Source organism: Triturus cristatus, chromosome 4_1, assembly GCF_964204655.1.
Source record: "Triturus cristatus chromosome 4_1, aTriCri1.1, whole genome shotgun sequence".
NCBI lineage: Eukaryota > Metazoa > Chordata > Amphibia > Caudata > Salamandridae > Triturus > Triturus cristatus.
In genome coordinates, this window is record NC_140585.1 from 1,032,259,503 (window position 1) to 1,032,277,383 (window position 17,881).

Here is a 17,881-nt window from a genome sequence, read left to right on the forward strand (position 1 = left end):
GAACCAGATCTTTATATTTCTTAATGTATTCTGTTTATCTCTTTCAAAAAGAATATGTACTATATATATTTTTACCCATGTGATATTTGATGTTTAACTGTATGAAGCATTGATGTTCACTTAATTTTCTTCAATAAGCTTACTTTTGAAACTTACAAATAAGTGCAGAGGAGTTTCTAATCTGTCTGTGTAACCAATAAACATTATTTGGTTTAATTGATCAAACAGTTCATTCATCCCTCTGCAAATGGGTGGAATAATAATTACAACCAAACCATATTGAGTTTCCTTTGGAGGAGATGGAGTGTAGAACTGTTGGGAATATTTGATTCATTAGCACATTTAACAAAAGCTGGAACATTGGTATTATCCAGAGACTCTTTAGTGCTAGATTGTACGTGATGATCAAAATGAGTTAATACATTGATAATGTGTTCGTTCTGAGATATGGGAGAAGGTCGGAGAAATAAGTTATTGGCAAATAACAAGTAGTAAGGTTGGAAGATGAAGAAGCAATAGGAGGGGGAAAACAGCAAAAGAGGAATTAGGGTGCAACTGGGGGAAAGAGAAAAAGGGGCCAGAAGATCAGATTTATATAATAAAACTTCAACAAATTCCGTGAGTTTTGCAAGTTCTGAGACTTTATCTTCAATAAAAAGTCTTGAATTAACGTGTTAAAATGAGGTTCCAGCGATGTTAATAGACAAGTAAGTAAATTGTTCACCATGGAGTGGATAAAATTAGATTTTATTGAATCTCAGACTTCATTGATGATTGATGAGAGGGTTGAACATTACCACACACACATGAATTCAGAGCATCACCCTCCTCATGAATCTCTGCATCTACTGTAAAGGAGGTATTGACAACATAAGGATTTATTCCATATGCCAACCCCAGAAACAACAATTGTCTCATCTTTTTGACACTAGCCTTTTGAGCAGGATCCTTAGGATGAACTTGTGTTGAGGAACTACACCACTCGATTTTGGCTATTCTTTCGTTTAAAGCTCCCATGGCACGAGCCAGGAAGCTGTCAATAGAGGAGGAGCAGAACCTTTCTTATTGTGAGCATTGTCACCTGAGGCTTTCCTTTTGCCCGGTATAGCTACACATCTTACACCAAGACAATAACTATAGCTTTGATGTCAAAGAAACAGGTGAAAGAGATAGGGTTCAACCCAGCCGTTTCCAGGCTCTGATAGTTGCAGATGGGCCAAGTCTATGCTCAGACATAGTTCGGGTGCATCCCGCACAGCAGAAAATCCAGCATGTCTTTATGGCAAACCGTTGGACAAAGGTAATGCTCACCTTCTCTAACCTCGCCAAAAAGCTTCTAGATATTGTGCTCTTCAGAAAGATCAAGCACATCCCTCCATTCCAGGCAGCCCAGCAAGCTTTGATGGCCAATAGATTGGCGGGAGGTGGAGCCTACCACCTCTGACTTTCGACAAAATGCTACTGGATCTGGTGGTCCTTAGAAAGTTTAAGGTGATTCCACGGTTAGTCATATGCTGTAGAGCAGAAAGAATGATGAGTTTTAAACATTCAGACGAATGTTGTAGATTAATTATGAGTAGTGTTAGGTCACTGATGGAAGATACTTGCAGTATAGTCTTGGGTAACTACTGGAAGCACTTAAAGAAGTGAGCAAGTCTGAGCAAAACTGAGAGAAAGTGTGACTTTTGAATGCAAGGCGATTGAGGGAAGTAATCGATTCAGACGCATTAGTTAAGTCTGTACAAATGATTCCAAATTGACAGTGGTAGTCAGTGAAAAAATTACAAATCTTCGATGGCAATAAGCAACATACAGGGTGGCATTGCTGGAAGTGGGCCAACACCATAAATTCTTGCTGTAATGTTATTATGTTTTACAGGAGTAATAAATATGTGTCAGGGTAAACTTACTGACAGAATGCATAGGCATCAAAAGTCTACAATAAAAATACTGCATGCATCTATGAGATTCCTAAGAAATTGATAAATGGCTTGCATTTATTGATCAATTGAGAATCCTAATGCAACATTGAGTACATGTGAATTGCATGCAGTACATGGGGTTATTAAATAATTCCATGTGGTAAAAAGGGTGGGGCTTAAATGAGTGGGACAAAGGATCGCTGTGCGATTTCCAGGTAGTATTGTGGATTTCACTATTTCATTTAGGCTACAGTCATGTTAACTAGGTTTTATGACAAAGAGGATGTACATGTGTATGTAATCCTTGGTCACATTGGATAGTTCTTAGTGCTGAAGACTGTAAAAGGACAGAATGCTCCTCAGACCTTTCTTGAGAATCGGCAAGGAAATTAGTGTTCTCAGCTTCAGTTGCGGTATGTTCCAGTACATGGTGGGAGGAGATTTGATGTTTGCTAAATATTGTGGGAAATAGCACAAGTGTTTCTGCCTCTGTGGAGCACCTTGGAGTGGTTGAGATAGGCAATGACAGACAATGAACAAGTTTAAGAGAAACAAATATGCAATTGATTTTCAGATTTGAGATCCACTGGGCCTCATGACTAAAGAAAGAAGTTGAAGTAGTGTGAGAGAAGTTAAATAATCTGCACGTAGAAAAGCTAAGAACATTGACGATAAGGAGGTAGGAGTGATGTGAAAAACAGATGTGGGAGCAGCTAGTCTGGTTTATCTGGGGCTGTAGTAGGCTATTGATAAACCTGAAAAGAAGATATAGCCTGATTTCTCTTCCACTGAAGGGGTGAAGGTGGGTGTTGATGGCCATGAAAAATATTGACAAGAGCGAATGGGTGTAAGGGAGAACACCCTACTTTTCAGCAGATAGGGAGGAACCCAGATGTTCAAGAAGGAAGGACATGAGTTTGGCAGGAGCTGATGGGACAGATTGTGAAGAATTAAAATAATATGTGTTTTAGAGGAGTTTAGTTTAGGGTATATTTTGGAATGAGAATGTCCCCTGCAAGGTATACAAGCATGATCTCCTGCCCAGAGTGCCTAACTGTATGTATGTATGTCCATTATCTTTAGTTTATTTTGGGCCCCAACATCACACATATCCAAGTGTGTAAACCGAGTCCCAGGCCTGCACATGACTATGTGATGGCCATGACTTTTCCATTTACCTGGAGGTGTACATCCATCCTGCTCTCATAGAGAAAAGAGGACTACTGTCCTTGTATTGGGCATAGTGCATAAAGTGGTGGTCACAGCATACCATGTTTTTAGATATCGATAGTGTAACCAGACCATTTTGCCTATGTCACTGAAAATTAGGCCATCAGACTCCACTTGGGTAAAATTCCATCGTTATGTGCAAACCAATAACCTTGCACTGTCATCCTGCGTATATATTGTGGTGTAGATGTACCACATGTGCAGTAGCAGGAACTTGTCAATAAGAAGACCTGAATACTGCTGCCAGAAGGATCAATTGTGGATGATCCTGGATGGGCATAGTACAAGATGAAGGATGATAGCAGCTATTCCAGAGAGCAGAAGTGTATTGGAAGCATTCCTATTGCTGGAAGATAGAGAATCAGACTGCGAAGTGAGGATGATAGAGACAGGAGTTTTCAGAATTCTATGATGACTTTTAGTTTGTAAAGGGCTGTTTTTTAGTTCTTCCTTAGCACTTCAATTTGGTTTATGGTAGGTGTCACAGCTCGGACTACAGTTTATGCTGTAATATGTGAGGATGTGTTGAGGCCTGGTCTAATGCTCCTTAAGAGAGGCTATCACAGCAGTATGTGAATCAATAATAGATATTTTTTATAAAAGTATATTGTTTATATATAAATATCCGTCTATGCTCTTTATAAATAAGTAAATCATCTATACTAGCATTTTAAGGTAATTGGCTAAATGTACTGTAGCCATGGACCAAAACCATTTGCTGCAAGGTTTGGCCACTGAAACAATAGCATAGGCAACATAATACAGCCTGCTGTTCAGGCCTCTTTCATTTTCATAGAGCTCCACTTCCCTGATTTTCTTAAGATCTTTACCTGATCTGACATTTTGCGAAATGACCCTTGCAACCACACACATTACACGTGACTTTCCAACCAGGACCAGCTTTAAAATTGGCCATATGACCAGTATTGCCACACTTGCCAGGAAAAGTCTTGGAAATGACAGGTTTGTTCTCTACTTTAACAGGTATTTTGGGTCTAGTTATTTTTCTTTCTCAATAACCAAAACACCATTTTCATTACTCTTTTTTAACGGTTCATTTTTTCAGATTGTATCAACACAAGCTTTCGAGTGTTCGTGAGTTTTAGCAATTGTAAGGACTTCATGTAGAGATGGATTGTCTTTCTGCCATAAGCTGTCCCTGGCTTTGTCAATACAACAGCCCAACATAAATTGATCATGAAGACATTCATCCAAAGATGCTGCAAAATTGCAAGTGGCAGCAAGTTTGCGCAATTCAGTAATGTATTGCATCACAGACTCTTCTTTACCTCTGCATCCTCCTTACAAAATGTTACCTTTCAAGGACTGTGCTAATTTTAGGAAGATAATGCAAATCCAGTTTTTTTTATAGCGATTTCAAATTTATTTAGACCTGTTGCATCTCCTTCAGAAAGTTCAGGAAGATGCTCAAAAACGTCTTGTCCATCAGAACCCAAACAATGCATTAATAGGGATGTTTAACTTTCAGCACTGAGAGATGTACTGCAGACCCTAGCATAATGGCTGAAAACTTTCTTCCACTTTAGCCATGGAAAGCAGGCTCACCAGGAGAAGATAAGAAGAAGGGAGGCGCCGGTACGGTTTGCTTAGTGAAATAACTTAGAATACTTAGGCACAGAAGTTAAATATAAATAGCACACATTGACAGATATAAGGTAACGTGCATACAAGAGCAAGCTGAAATCAATGTAGAATTAAATAACTGTGTGAAACCTTGTTATACAAAACTTGTACCTGTAATTGTTTAGATACTGTTATAATGAAGCCAGCAATTATTTTAATAGAATACAGTACCTTATCTAAATGACAGAATGCTGTGCATGTCAGCGAGAGTCAGTGGACAGGACACACAAGAAAGGCTGTGTGTATCAGCGGTGGAGCTCTACGACACGTGTACTGACGGTTGAACAATTTGATGACTTTGAAGAGAAATGCCACAAGGAAATGCTGTGCGTGTCAGCGGTTAATCGCATTGACATGCGCAACACCACAAGAAAATGCTGTGCGCGTCAGCGGTTAGTTGCGTTGAAATGCGCAATGCCATTCAATAATTAGGCTAATTGAGAAATGAAAACGCACCAGGAAATGCTGTGCGTGCCAGCGCTCAAATTCTGTGTCACGCAAGGGACCAACCAAAGATGGCGAAGGTGACGTCACACATAGAAACGCAGTGCTTGTCAGCGGTGAAGATTCGTGACATGCTTGAGGAGTGAAGGCCGACGTGATCGTACGTCACACAGACGTTAGCAGATGGACGAAGCGAGGGTGCGTGAGTAATGGTTGCAGGCAGGCGAACAACAACAAAGATGGTTACTTGGCAACCAGTAAGTTTACAAGCGCTACCAAGTAAGATAGACACGTGCAGTGGCAGTTTTCCGTTTTATCCCAAATGTCACAAAATAAATCTTCTCTAAAGACTTGGCACACAAACTGCTTCACATGCTGTTAATAGCAACATCAGCAAACAAAGTACAAACACGCAGCAGGGGAACTCACATCCGTTGTAAACCCCACAAAGATACGCCTCACCAGCATAAGGGCTCTCAAGTGTTAAGACAAACACAAGCTCAGGATACAAGGAGGCTAGCGGCTATCTTCTCCTCTGAAAGGGATGAGGAACGTAGTTCCCAGGGAATCATCTTCTATAAAATGGTGTTTTGGGGTCTCTTGTAAGCGTGGGTCCTTCTTCTTATTTCCAGTCATCGCCAAATGTAAGATCCATCTTCACAGGAACACAGGAGGCAGAAGATATAGGGTAAACAGTCTTTATTAAGTCAAAGACATCAGAGACCCCATCCGACACCTAAGACTAGTAACTGCCAACTTACAGCCCCACAGACTTCCATAGCAACCTACAGGTTATACATTCCATGCAGTGTCACAGAGCAGCCTGCTTTCAAAGTAAGATACTACATCTTCACTAGAAGGAAGGATAGTTTGAATGGGCCTAGGAGCTTCACCAACCTGAAGGTGAGGCCTGGCCTTTCACTAGCCAATGTAATGAGAGACCTGAAGGAATGCAAGTCATTGTTCCCAAGGCATACACTATCCAGGCTAACCCCAACCCCAGTGGAATGGGAGCTGCCCCAAACAAGCTTGGAGTGGACACAGGAGAGGAGATTGCTCATTTGCCTGGCGTCATCTGCAGGTAGACACAAAGGGCTTGCACAAGGGATAAAGGCTTCCCCCATCTTGGCATAAGGTGCACTGTGAAATTGTTTACAGTAGGGTAAACAAGAATTGTTAAAAAAATATTGGGCAAAGTTACCCTTGGGAACTTTAACTTCATTAGTTAGGGAGGATCCAGAGTCACCCCCACCCACTGGATAGTGCAAACCATAAATATGACATATCAAGGAACCTTCTTTAGAACACTTCCTGGAGATGCGCAAGATCAGAAAAGGACTGGACTCTGCTTTTGGTAACCTGAGAAGAGCCCTGAAGGACTGAATCTGCCCCCTTTTCTATCCAGGACAAAGATTTGGACTTCAAGGATCAGTGTACTGGCCTCTTATGTGGCTTCAGGGACACAAAAAGTGAAACACTTTGTCCTGAATTCCCAGTTGCCCTGTCACAACTGGACTGTACTGGACCCTGCACATGGACTTTGCTGGATCAAGCCCTGAAGTTCTAAGAGCCTCCACTGAAGTCTTAGGTAAAAGAGCTGAGGAAAAATTAGGTCAGTCCTGAAAGGTTTTGTGACTTAGAAAAATTCTCACTTTCAGCCTCCGGAGTACCGGGACCAACCACTAGAGCTGATACAGTGAAAGCTCGACTACACTTCTATAAAGAAAAAGGTTTGACATACTTGAAGCTTTTCTACCATAGCAAATCTGTCTCAGCAGACCTTCAGCGTAAAGGTATCTGACGATCAGACCTCGTGGTACCCTTGTCAGATACAGCCTGCTTCCTTGCCCGACTGGAAGAAAAGGACCTTCATTTAAAAAACTAAGGGCCTGATTTAGATTTTGGTGGACGAGTTACTGCATCACAACGGTGACAGATATACTCTCTGCCAAAATATAAATCCCATTATATCCTATGGGATATATATATCAGCAGACAGTATATCTGTCACTGTTGTGATGGAGTAATCTGTCTGTCAGGATGTAATTCAGGCCCTAAGTCCCAAAGAGAAAATATCAGGGTGACAGTTGGGCCTCAGCAGGTAGGAAATTTTAAATTTCTCTCACTCAGAGCTTTTTCCAGCTAAACCAATGACTTCAGCAGGACCGCATCCAACAGATATTAGACTTCACATCAACTTCGCTGGATATAGCCTGCAGCCTTGCCCTGCTGGAAGGCTTTTTCTTCCATTTTGCAGACCAAGTCTTAAGGTAAAACCCTTGACTGGGCCTGCCCGCTTTAGTGTCCATTAAAGTCGGCCTCATAGTTTATCTAGGTTACCAGTCTACCAAAACCAAAGACTACCTCTGGCACTTAGTGTGTTTTTGGACTAATTTCACTTACAAATTTACAAAAATCATAAAATCAGGTTCCGCTTAGTGGATTTTTGTCATTTTTGTGTTTTTTTGCCTATTGAATTTTAGTCTATTTTTCTAAATTGGAGTGGGATTTTTATTGTTTGGTGTTTTGACTTTATGAATGTTTTGATACTGCATATACTTTACACATTGCCCTATGTTATGCATGTCTGATCTGTGCCATAGCTAATCGGGGTTGACCTCAGGCTAAAATGGTGATTTGGGGTTTACATTGACAAGTTACTGTTATTATTCCTTACGTTAGGCAACCACTCACCCCAAATAACAATACATTTTTTTTACAGGAATCATAAATCTGAACCTGTAAATGTGTTCCTATGCATGGGTGCATAGTTGTGATTTTTGCCAATTCACAAAAACTCTCTCTGTTACTGGCACTGATTTCCAGGCATACTCCTGGGAGTGGCATGTTATTTTCTTTAGAGTAGGCATTTCACCAATGCAGAACTTTCAAGCTAGATAAGGTCTGCGTTGTGGAAAGGCAGTGGTATCAATGTTGTAGGAAATCCGAATGTTAGACTAAGGGTAAGACAGGATTCAGTCTTGCAATACTTTGTGGCTGAGCTCTCATAGAGGTAAGCCAGTTTAGCAGCAATATGTAAATGCAGACTTCTGGGTGAAATCCCAAGCTTACCTCTGTTTGTTTGGAACAAGTAACAGAGCTTTCCTCAGAGAATGATGATTGTGTTACATATAGAGCAACACCAACACAAAAAACAAATAAGTTAGAAATAACAAAAAAATAGCTACAAAGAGTCAAATGTGACATAACCGCAGAAAGAGGATACTCAAAATGTTCCATTGATAAGCATACAAATCTCAAAATTCAGAGTTATCATATGGGTGGCATTTGACTCTATCTTAGTGACCCTCTGAGGCCAAACGGTATTGGAGCAATTATGTAGATGATTAACCAAATAGAATGTTTGATCTTTGCATTTAGAATTTTAATGAAAGACAAAATCTGTCAATGAAGCCAGGCAGTACCCTGGGCATAGTTCGCGAAGTAGCGCTACGCGTAGCTACGCAAAGTGCACTTCGCACTACTCGAGCTACGCGTAGCACTTCGCGAACTGCGTAGTACCCTGTTTGCACTGTGCAAGATGTCATTTCAATGATTGCACAGTGCGGACAAGCAACCGGCACTGTGTAATCATTGAAAACGGCATCTTGCACAGTGCGAGCTGTAGTTTTCTGCCGCTCGAGTAGATTTTTAATCAAGCGGCATCTTTCTCAACGCGGACTGGTAGTTTCTCATCGCGAGCGGTCGCGAGCATACGTGACCACTCGCAATGAGAAACCTGACCTCACCACGTTGAGAATCTCGCCGGGTGGTTTATTTTCCACGCTCGCGATCGCCAACTTGATGTTGCATGATCGCGAATGAGGAAAAAGTCTCGCCGGGATGTCATTTTGCTTCCTCACGGTCGCCAACTTGATGTTGAGGACCGCGAGAAAGCAAAAAATGACCGCTGCACTACGCAACGCTACGCATGTTTGCGCTGTGCTACGTGCAATTCACGTAGTGCGAAGTAGCGCAAACTATGCGAGCGTAGCGAAATGCTTTGCCCAGGCTTAATGTCAATATCACAGTTGTACTGGTTCCATGAGAGGTACTGCAAAATGGTCTAAGTATTACACACTATCAGGGCCAACTTTAGTGCTGGTGGTGCCCGATGCAACAATCATTTTTTGGCAGCCCGCAAAGACCTTCTTCACGTATTCCCTCATTATTTCCCTCCAACAGTGCCCTTCATCTCTCCAACACCCCTCCATCTCATGCATTTATTTTGTTTTATAAAGCTACTCATACCATGGTAGCGTGTCAGAGCACTTCACATCGCACACACATTATACAGAGACAATTAATCATATGTATGTAAATTACTCAATAGGAATTGTTGCAAAAGACAATGAGGATTACAACTGAAGGAATCATATGTAATACATATTACTATGCAGTATATTTTAAGAGTGTTTAGTCTGGAGAAGCACAAACTCTGCATTGTAAATGAACAGCACTGCTTGGGGTTGGCTTTACTAATATGATTGTATTCCTACTCAAACTAACCCTTTTTAGCAACACAAGGATAATGAAATACTTGGAAAAAAACATAAGGTTCCAACCCTATGCCTTGTAGTTTACATGCAGTTCTTTGATGACAGCTCAAAGATCACTGTGCTACATTAGGATTGTAACTTATGAACAGCAAGTAATAAAAGGATTTTTATGACAAAGGCAGGAACCCATTGGACTATCCACATAAAATACAGTACAGTGATCTGCATGGTAGACATTCTTTGCAGCAGGCGTATTGACCCTCAGTGTTAGTTTCTGGTGACTCAGAACTGACACTGGACAACACTTAATCTCTCTCCAGCAGGAGCATAAATCTCCGGAGTTATCCTGCCATTTTTATTATTGCCTGAAATCTTTCTGACACTCAAGATACTCTGCAGTGGTTGCTTTGAAACCCATAAGTTATTTCTAAACACAGAGCCCCCTAACCCTCCCCCCGCCGAGGACAGCACCAGGTGAGGCTGCACCAGTCGCACCACCCTAGAGACACCCTGCACACTATAAATCATACCTGACAATACTGTTATTGTCTTTATGCAGACTTTGGCACTTGGCCTATGTTCGGGGTTGACCTGCTAGCTTAGAAACATTTTTGGAGCACAAAATACATCAGCAGGATATCTTTCGGGGATTCATGAGGCCAGATCTCTTGTTCTGGATGTTCCGCTAAAGCCTTGGTGCAAAAGTTCAGAGTGGTAAAAAACAAGAAATTATGCCCACAGGGGTTGCATCCACGTTTAGTTGACTGTGATCCCAGTCCTGATCTTCCAGAGATAAAAACAATTCCATGCCCAGTTTTAAAGAACCTGTAGCAAAAGTTCCATACCGTGTCTCCTGGTGTTCAATGTGCATAATGTTCCCAGACATTCAGAGAATATTCTTTGAAATTGAGGCTAAGAGCTTAAGTGAGAACATTGATTTTTTCCACTTGCAGTCTGGACCATGACAAAGCACTACACATGCTGGTTTTCTTCCAAGCAAATGTCAGTGTTCTTTGGTTTTTCCATGTGTTTCTTCCTTGAATATAGTTTGCCTGCAGGCAGGACTTCGGCTGTAAAGATCCCGGAAGGTGGAATTATGTTACTCAGGCCTACTGTGGTAGATTGGAATTATTCCAACTGTCAGTTTTCCTATGTCTTCTCAGCTTCAAGCAACCCTCTGCTAAACAGTAATGGTACCACTTTATATAAGGTTACCCAGTGGTGATTGATGACTCTGCCATAAGTGAAGTACATCAGAATTCCTTTTGCAATTTCAGTTTTCAACACAATGATCCAGTTCATGGTCCCCCAAGTTCACCTATTACAAAAGTAAGCCCATAATATGTTATTCCTCAATTTTACAAAACAGTAGAACATGGCCTTATTTAAGTTTCTCTCCATCTCACATATCCTCCTAAAACCAACTTCCTCTGGCCCCTCTAGGGTCAAAGTAAAACACATCTCTTATATGCCCTTGCCTTTCTCTTCTAGAAGAGATGTTGTCCCCCTACAGTTTGCTAGAAACTTGTAGTATTTCTGAGGAGGTAAAAGTGGTGGTTTCCTTTAGAAACTAATTGCCAACACTGAAAGCTAATTTTAGCAAGTGTCCAATTATTATGACAGAAGGCAGTAACAGGTTGGAAGACCTGATCTAAACAGGGCTTTGATCTGAAGCAAACTTCCCTTGATAGGTAATTGCTGGGACTGAAGGAAATGACTGACAGAAAGCTTTTTGTTCTGAGAAAGATTTAGCTCAGAATGGAAACAGATCTGCAGGGAAGAAAGCAGGTGTGAACAAAACCTATTGCTGGTGAACTGCAGTGTGTTGAGCCAGAGACAAGAGATTTAAGCCTCTAGGCCAAACTAAAATAAGGAATCTCCTGATTACATGAACAGTGTATGTTGTGCTAAAAAATACTCAATATGCAGACTGACCTAGACAAACAATCTAAAAAACGAAAGGCTTGATTTATATTTCGGCGGACGGGTTACTCTGTCACAATGGAGATGGATATCCCATCTGAGGATATAAAAATCCCATAGGATATAACTGGATTTATATTTTGGTGATGGGTGATCTGTCACCGTTGTGACGGAGTAACCCGTCCGCCGAAATCTAAAGCAGGTCCTAATTCTTAGAAGGACAAAAGATATTCTAAAAATAAGGAAGACCTCACACTTAAAGATCAATTAAAAATATTATGCACTTTATTTGCCTTTAATTTTTTCTGAAAAGCTGGAAAAAGTCAGTAAACTTAATTTTCATGTTTTTTTCTCATTGGGTCTTCTCATAGGCAGGTAGAAAGGAGAAACACGTGGGCAGGTTGATTTTGAGGTGGAGGAATAAGCAAGAAGGTATCATAGAGGGAAAAGGGGAACATTCTCCGTTAGCTGAATGAGAGTGGGGGGATAATTCAGGAAAATGAGAGGTGAGTCAGCTAATGAGGTGAAGGTTTGGTAGGGGTGAGAGGGAATTCAGATACGGTTTATAGAGAGTTAATTAAGAGGATGTGGCTTAACAGCTAGAGCAGCCGAATTTAAAGCTGGGAAACCAGGTTCGAGTCTGGTGGGAGGCTCAAACATCCTGTGATTCTGGGCAAATCACCACATCCCCCGTTCCTAAAAATTAATGTGTCCATCTGTAATGCAACTGGTGCTCATTAAAAGTGCTCTGATACTTTTGGGTCGCTATAAATACTACAACAAAAAAAAGTTGGGAAGTCTGGATGGGTCAAACTATGAAAGTGTACCTCAGTAGCAGAGAAAGGAGTTGAGGAGATAGAAGGAGTTGAGGAGATAAGAAGGATTTGAGCAGGGTCGGACTGGGATAAAACATGGGCCCGGGCAGCAATATAAAAGTGGCCCTCATTAGCTAAAACAGTGGCCCACATTTTCAAATCAGTCCAGTTTTGACTTTGCAGAGACATACTATATGGGTATTTTGCAAATTATGGTAGACTGCGTGCATTTGTGTTGCTGCAGGCAATGCTTACACTAATATTAGGGAAATAAACTATTAAAAAAACTGTCCCACTTAGCCATAAAACAGGCCTAGAAGCTGCTAAAAAAACGGCCCACAAAATAATGGGTCAGGCCAGCTCATTGGGCACTTCCTGATTGCCGTATAGGCAAGTTGGACCCTGAATTAGAGCTGACTGAGGTTGTTACACTGCAGTATCTCTCATAGTTATAAAGTGTTAATCACATTTTTCAAGGCTTTCCACCTAGGCCAGTATTATAATTTTCCTGTTGTTGAAGATGAAGATAGAGAAGTTAGCCTTGATGAAGGCTAGGGGCTAAGTATATAGTTTGCGGTTCTTAGTTTTTAGAGTGATATTTAAAAGGCCTTCAAAAAGTCAATTCTATAAAGCGGTGTTGTGAAAAAAAAACATAAGATTTGTCTTTCAAATCCCATCTTTCAGGCAATATTGTTGACTGGTGATCAGAATGCAGGGATGCTCTTGCTGTAGCTTCCGTTTATAGTGCTGCATTCCTGGATAGGTTAGGTGGGTAGAAAATAGGTAGGCGAGATCCTTATGATTTGAGTTCTAGCCTAGTCATACTGCTGGACATTCTTTCGAGGGGGAAAACTGCTACATTCACGAACTAATCTTGGTCTGTTGGTGTTGTTGTTTAAGCGTCATAACTCTTCTCTTCTTTGTTGTGCTCTGCTGCCTGTGGGCATTGCACAACCATATGATTGACAATGGAGGCAGAATTAGACCAGCAATTCAGGAACTGGAGAGTTTTAGATGAGACCAGATCAGCATAAAGGGAAGGGAAAGGAAGGGGAAGGGGAAAGGGAAAGGGAAAGGGAAGGGAAAGGGAAGGGAATGGAAAGGGTGGCGGGGCTGAGAGACGGAGAAGGAGGCAGGAGGAAGTTCTGAGGAGGAAAGTGGAGAGCAGAAGGAAGGTAAGAGTGTAGCTCGGAGGTGGAGAGAAGAGGACGTGTTGAGGAAGTGGGAGCTGAGGAGAGCTGGCAAAAGAGTGACAGGGAGATAGAGATAGGAAAAGGGGAAGACAAAGAAGGAAAAAAAGGATGGCCTGGGTGTGTTGAGTTCAGATGACATAGAGAAAATGGAGGGGAGGCACGAGGAGAGATGTAGTGAAGAGATATACGGTCAAGGGTGTGTAAAGGTGGAAGGAAGGAAGGGAGGGGGAAGGGTGAGGAGGGCAATTTAACGATATAAGTTGATCCATGTGAATATTATAGCTGATTTTCTATTGTTGAGACTCCAATTCGTATTGCATCCATGTCAGTAAAGAAGCACGTTTCCTTGGATAGGCCGGGCACAACAGACAAATCACCTTACACATAGTTCAGTGAATTTGAATGAGAGGAATTCAAAGTGGGAAAATAGGACCAAACATAACAAAGCAAAAATCACCTAACAGATAATCTCTCAAAGAACCAACTAGGAAAACAAAAGCCTCTTTTGATAGCAAATAAAAACTATCCCTTACATTTAGATGAAGCTGATTGGTCCAGTGGCCGATCACTTTATATTCAGCAGTTTTGTTGTTCATCTGGTACTGATAAATGTCGTAGCGCCCAGGAGCATCTCCGTTTTCATTGTAAACGACAGGCGTGCCCGCACTCCCTGCAAACAGAGACAAGAAAGCAGCGTTACAAGAAGGTGGCTTTGGAAACAGACTGAGAATGGGTTCACTGTGAGCGCTGGAGAGAAGGGAAACATAAGGCGCGATGTTTTTAACATCATAAAAGTAGCAGGAAGAATGCAACGTGATGTTGTCTTCCTGCAAGAACAATACACTTTTTTAATAAAATATTATGAGATTTTATGAAGCAGTCAGAAGATTACAAAGCCATCTCTCAATCCTGGAAGCATTGGCTCTTGTGCAATAATGACTCGGTTATGTCTAAAAGGGAGCGCTGACGAGAATCTTCCGGAAAATTACCACTTTGTGGCTAAAATTGGGCGCTAATACAAGTTAGTAATTGTTCAGCGGAAACAGAATTCACTTGAAAATGAGCAAACCTCTTTGCGTGAGTTCAATATTCTTACATTTAGTCCGTGGTCTGAATCTGTAAAGGTGAGCGCATCTAATGGCAGAAGTTCACAGCCTTACATGGGAGACAACAAAGGTCTCACAGGTCACACTTGAAACGTTTCTCATTCATACTTTTGGAAAACGTTTGTACATTCTTCATGTGACCATGCAGAATTTTCTGCATGCACAGTTTTACATAGAGTCTAATTATTAGTACAGTGGTCCTGAGAGCACTGTACTTGCAGTGGGGGTCTGACCGCCTCAACCTCGGTGGTCCCACTGCCCGGTTACAAGTGCGGCAGCTGGACCACAACCAGCCTGACCCAAGCCTGCCCCCAGTGCCAGGATCCTGTATCCCACTGTGGTCAGGGAAGCTGGCTACAATGGCAGAAGTACCGATGCTGGCACCGTGTGCCTATTGCGAGTTGGCTTTCCTACAGCCTTTCATGGGAGGATTCCCACTGGAAAGGCAGGAAAGGGGCCTCAAACAGGGCCCCCATGTGTTTTTCCCCATTGGGCATTGTGGCTGTGGGCAAATATTGTGCACCCCTATACCTGCACTATCGTGTGCGCACTGTGTGCCATGCACGACATGGTGCATGGTAACAGTGCATGCACAACAGTGTAGGTGCTGCAGTGTGGAAGCTTTGCCTTCAGGCTCACCCTGTGAGCTGAAGCATGCCACTGCAGCAAGACCAAAAAAAATTGATGGTACAAGGGAAAGAAGGTCACCACAAGGACTTTGTTTTTGATATTTTTTGTATGTTTGCTGTGTATGCATGAGTATAATGGCCATGAGTGTTTGATGATGTTTGTACATATTTTCTATTTGTTTCCAGGGGATTATTAGTTGTTTGCTATTGTAATATATGTTTTGTAAAAAAATTTTTGTATATAAGACCTTAGCGCAACAAAAGAAATGTCTTTGCGTAAAATTATGTTTTGAAATATGAAATAAATTCAAATCATTTCCATTAAATAATAAGGAAATTCATAAAGCCCTCCTTTTCAGTTTCATTTCTCTTTAGGAGTCAGTAAAGTATTGTGTTGAATATTTCTCAGCTTGAACTACTTGTTCTGTTTTCTTGTATTTTTGGCTCAGTTTAGCTGAGTTTTTTGAGCCACAACCCAGTGTTGTTTTCTAACTGCAGCAAGACCATCACCAGCACCCGGCCGGGCTGGCGTTCAACTCAGAATATGGCTGTCAGAAGCAGCAGGCTTGGCGGTTTTTGCCCGACCGCTACAACTGCGGTCCAGTTGTCGGACCACCAATCTTGTAAAGCATGGAGAAATGTAATTGCATTTGCGCAATGGTATTTTCGTGAATGACACACATATCAAATTTAAAATATTGCGTAACATAAATATTGCGTCAAACATATTGTCACTACAAAAATATCCAGGAACAGAATATTGATTGTAAAAATATCGTTTTTTATGTGTATTGTATTGCTTTTAAAACATTGTTGTATTTAATATTGTTTACTTTAATATTGTTTTAATCAAGCAGGCATGGCGACATGTAGCCTCCCACGCACTAACCGGTGAAATCACACCATATATTCCCCAAACATACATGGCATGTCTGGGGTCACCTGACCAAGGTTATGGGCTCTTTATTTATTATAAATTTTCCTCCTTATTGGTGTATGGCTTTGTTGTTGATGTTAAGCCCTGATGAAGTCTGCTGTAACAGGAACAGCCTGAGACGAAACATGTGTTGGTGAGGGGCGTACTTAACTAATAGAAAATAAAAGAACCATTGAAACCATGAGCTCAATTTTATCTCTGTGTGCCTGAGGAACTTTGAAGCATGAGTTGTCTGTGGGCTTCCTCTCCTGTGAGCAGATGTACTCACATACAACATTTGAGTGAGTGATCTGTTACAATCAAGGATGTAGTCTTTTAGATTACAAAGCAGTGTTTAATTGGTTTAGATCAGGTTACACCATACCAGGAGCAGGATCATGCTGCTCAGCCCTTCTCAATCCAACTGTCCACTCACCCAAGAAAAAACAATCTCAACATTCAAGCCATCCAATGACCTCACTCACTGCCTGAGCAGCAGGAAACATCAAGACTGTGGAGAGAAGGCATAAGATAGCGAGGCCACAACCCCATATCCCCCGTATGAAACAACAGGAAATTTAGCAGGACCAAGGATGGAAACACACCCTCTGGCAAAACATCTAACAACATTTTAAATACTACCCCACCGAAGAAAACAGAAAATCGCATACAACACTTTCTTCAATAACTGTAATAAATGCTCAAATGGGTTGCAAGATGGTAAAAGACACGCAAATCAATTTCTTTCCCACAAATTTACAATGTAAGAGTGCAGATAACCCAGAGGTTGAACACAACTACCCATTTACCTTATAACACATATACTCTAACAGGACTAGCCCGTTACCCTCGAAAACACAACACTGAAACTGGAACTGGGCTTCTTCCAAACTTTACGGCATTAATGTGTTACTACATACCCCCATCACCATACAACTAAACAGGGCCAGGTTTTCTCCTGCCCTCTACTGCACAGGGGTGAATAAACGGTACCCCCTTAACACTAGGCTAAAAACTGCTCCATCATCCTAACCCATAGGAAGGATGGTAATACCCACATTGTCCCTACCCCCTAAACCCCTTAGGAAGGATGGTTAAAAACCACACTTCACAAAAATTTCACTTTCCTCCTTCTTTATAGTCAACAGGGCAGAGAAAATGTACACCTGTGCAATCTTGGACTAAACACATGCCTCTAAACCCTTAAGCCCTTAGAAAGGCTGGTTCCTTTGACTTACACACTGCCTCTACACCCTTAACTGCTTAGGAGGTTTAGAACCTTAGGTTTACACACTGCACTACACCATTTACCCCTTAGGAAGCGTGGAACCTTGGGCTTATGTTTTGCCCCCTACACCCTTAACCCTTTAGAAAGGGTGGAACCTTGGGCTTATGCACTGAATTTACACCTTTAACCCCTTAGGAACGGTGGAACCTTGTGCTTACCCACTGCCCCTACACCTTTACCCCTTACAAGGGGAGGAACATTGGGCTTGCCCACTGCCACTACACCCATATCCCCTTAGGAAAGGTGAAACTAGTTTAAAGACCCTAACATGA

At 41.6% G+C, this 17,881-nt stretch overlaps 1 protein-coding gene across 3 annotated transcripts in view; it reads right to left on the bottom strand.

Annotated features, from left to right (window-relative positions):
• The window catches only part of LOC146856006 (metabotropic glutamate receptor 8), a 2,429,629-nt gene that overhangs the window by 395,686 nt on the left and 2,016,062 nt on the right, over positions 1-17,881 (bottom strand). For all 3 annotated transcript variants that reach the window (XM_085653966.1, XM_085653965.1, XM_085653967.1), the window contains exon 8: positions 14,204-14,340. In XM_085653966.1, the coding sequence (XP_085510092.1) occupies positions 14,204-14,340 (137 nt within the window). The remainder of the gene's footprint in view (positions 1-14,203; positions 14,341-17,881) is intronic.